Genomic DNA, 3,113 nt, shown 5'->3' on the forward strand with positions numbered 1-3,113 from the left:
TTTTTTTAAGCTCCCCGATCAGCTCCTAATTTGCTCCACCCAATGTTCCATGGTCAGCTGTCACTCCTCTCTCCCCTCCACCCCTCGCCATGAACAACATGGCAATAATAAATACCAATGTGTCAAATCACCCTGAAACCAAAAACAATTTAACCTAAACAAAACCATTCATGAAAGGGCACACATTTTCTAGTACTTCATTAAAGCGAGCCATTTTCACATAGCACTATGCATGCTGTTTATTTGCTGTAAAAGAACCAAAACACGTTCTGGTATACTTCTAATTTTGTTGACTAAGACTAACCTTGCTATAACCTTATTTTTGCACAATAAAAACCAAAAAAAAAACCAGTAGAATTATTCCTCCAGGAAATATATTTTTCAAAAAAGTATTACAGAGTTGTGAGATTCTGGAGTTCACTTTGTAATGTATAAATGATAAACCTGAATTACAAAAGAATGTAACATTGTTCTTATTATCTGTGTATGACTTTTTGTACTAACCCTTAGCAATTTAAGATGTAATGTAGTTTTGGAAAATACAGTTCTGTTGAGACTACATTGTATTGCAAATGCATAGATGAACCTCTGCATTTCAAGTGAAATAAACAAGAAAGCAGTGTTGTGATCCCTTTGAAACCATTGAAATAACTGCTCTGAAATGATAATTTGTTTGTTAAGTATTCAGATGTGCATTATCATTGAATATTACTTATTTTTCTTAAAACTGTACTTCCTTTTATGTGTGCATGTAAAGGATTGTTTCATGCTAAATACCTGTGTCTCTGGAACAATAGGGTTCCTTCTTGGGGAAGAGCTGAAGAAGGTCGAGAGAGGAGAAGAGATTATAACTGGGTCAGGCCTCACAAAACCACTTAAATCACAGCTAGGGATGGTATTTTCCTCTGTCTTCATTGCCAGAGTATCCATAGCGTAAAAGCTGTTCCATGGAAGCCAAACTGTCCTTTCTTGGTTCATGAAAGGAGCCCTCTGAAAGTGAAGTGTCAGGGATGCTCCACCATTTGCTATTAAATCAAATCTAGAAAGACAAATTACATTTATTAAAAAACATTCTTATATATTTAAAACATAACTACATATGTACATTGTCTTAAAAAAATACTTAAAACCTTTATTCAAGGATTGGACAGAGTAGGGAATGGTTAAAACACCTGCAAGTTTATTTTTTTGGCATCTGTATATTATTAGGAAAATCTGCCAAAGCAAGTAGAATTCCCCTCTTAAGGTGCTCATACACCTTACAATTATCTGTAGATTTTTTCTGCAATCGCATTTTTGTCAGAAAATCTGCCAGTTGATGGAGAGTGTACAACCTCAATTACTGTACAACTGGCAGAATTTTGTCTTTCAAACAAGCTAGAAAACTTTTGTCTAGCTGTACGAAAATTGACAGGTTAGTGGCGTTGATGTACAACAAAAATCTCAAGGTGAAAATGGCACATGCTCAAATGAAAATCTGTCCTTTCGATCAATGAAAATTGGCCAGGTGGTGGTGCTGATGAGTGTTAATTGCAAACTACATTGGTCTGTACATGATGGACTAGTTGTAAGAAAATTAAACGAGGGTGAGATGTCTGGACAAAAAAAGTTGTACAATGGTTGTAATGTGTATGGCCACCTTAAGGCCTCATTCACACGAGAAAAAGCCGGCACGTGCAGCTCTGTGCTGCGTGCTCGGCCGTATCGGGCAGCTCCCGGGAAGGACAGGTGCTGCATGTGATTAGTATGCAGCCCCTGTTCTTCTCTATGGAAGTACGCGGCCGTACACTGCCCTATGCTCACCCCAAGTGCAGGTCCGCACGGGTGCGGGTGTCCCGGCTCGGATGCAGACAGCATCCATCCTGCACCCACACGGACGTGCACGGCGGGTGAGCGTAGGGTGGCATACGGCCACGTACTTCCATAGAGAAGCACCTGTCCTTCCCAGGAACTGCCCAGTACGGCCGTGCACGCAGCTGTACGTGCCATCTTTTTCTCATGTGAATGAGGCCTTAGTGTGTTGCTGGAACAGGTGTCACCAATGGAACATTTCTCCTTACATTTTGTTCTGGGGAAAAACTTTATAGGCAATCTAACCTTTCCTCACTCTATCAACTATGAAAAAAGGTTTTGCATAGAAAACAACATACACTTTAAGATAAAATGTAGTTGTAAAATGTACATTTGTGCGGGTGTCCGTACTCGTAGGCTGACAGGATGGATCCTGCCTGCACCCAAGCAGGGACACCCGCACCCATTTTGATGTACAGGTCGGATGAGCGTGGGCCGGTGTATGGCCGCATGCTCCCATAGAGAAGGACAGACTGCTGCGTATAAATCACACACAGCACCTCTCCTTCCCGGGAGCTGCCCGATACAGCCGTGTGCGCAGCACGGAACTGTATGGGCCGGCCGTTACCCGTGTGAATGAGGGCTAAAATTAGAAATAACATATCCTGTACTATAAAAGAAAAATGGGATTTAAAGGTTAACATGGTGTTCCATGACCTGCATTAAAGCACTTGGACTTCAGTGTTCCAGGCCTTTGTTTAGGACACACCATCACCATCTTCACTATCATATATACATTTTTATGAAACATCTGCTTATACTGACCTATACATATTATAAATCTTATCAAGTTTTAGTTAGCTTTTGACTGTACTTCCTTCTCCAAAATGTTAACAAAAGAGGGTATTTTAAAAACTTTTTCAGGTTCAATAGAGCAAATATTAAGCTTTGCTAAAACACACTGAACATGTTTTTCAGCCTATATCATATTTTGAAATGTCATACCATGAAATTTAAGTTTTTACTTACTACAGACTGAAGCAACTTCGCTTATCCATGCTTCAGACTCACAATTGTGACATCAGATGCCAGGACTCAAAGAGTACGGTTGGTCTGATATCAATGTGCCTGCTGATACTAAGCACTGTAGTCTGCAGGGGGAATATTGAAGCTGATATTGGGTGGATATAAATTTGCTTCAAAGGTGGGCAGTGATGGAACCCCCTGGGGATCTATCACAGAATCCTAGGGTTTTTTGAAATGTCAGTTGAGAAACCCTGCACTATAGGGTTTACTCTTGTAACAATACTGATATATATATA

The 3,113-nt window shown here is 40.2% G+C and overlaps 1 protein-coding gene across 1 annotated transcript in view; it reads right to left on the reverse strand.

Annotated features, from left to right (window-relative positions):
• The window catches only part of TENM2 (teneurin transmembrane protein 2), a 102,335-nt gene that overhangs the window by 89,736 nt on the left and 9,486 nt on the right, over positions 1–3,113 (reverse strand). The window contains exon 5 of the mRNA XM_018562531.1: positions 778–1,039. Within this exon, the coding sequence (XP_018418033.1) occupies positions 778–1,039 (262 nt within the window). The remainder of the gene's footprint in view (positions 1–777; positions 1,040–3,113) is intronic.

This window comes from Nanorana parkeri, unplaced genomic scaffold, assembly GCF_000935625.1.
Source record: "Nanorana parkeri isolate BGI_ZX_2015 unplaced genomic scaffold, ASM93562v1 scaffold582, whole genome shotgun sequence".
NCBI lineage: Eukaryota > Metazoa > Chordata > Amphibia > Anura > Dicroglossidae > Nanorana > Nanorana parkeri.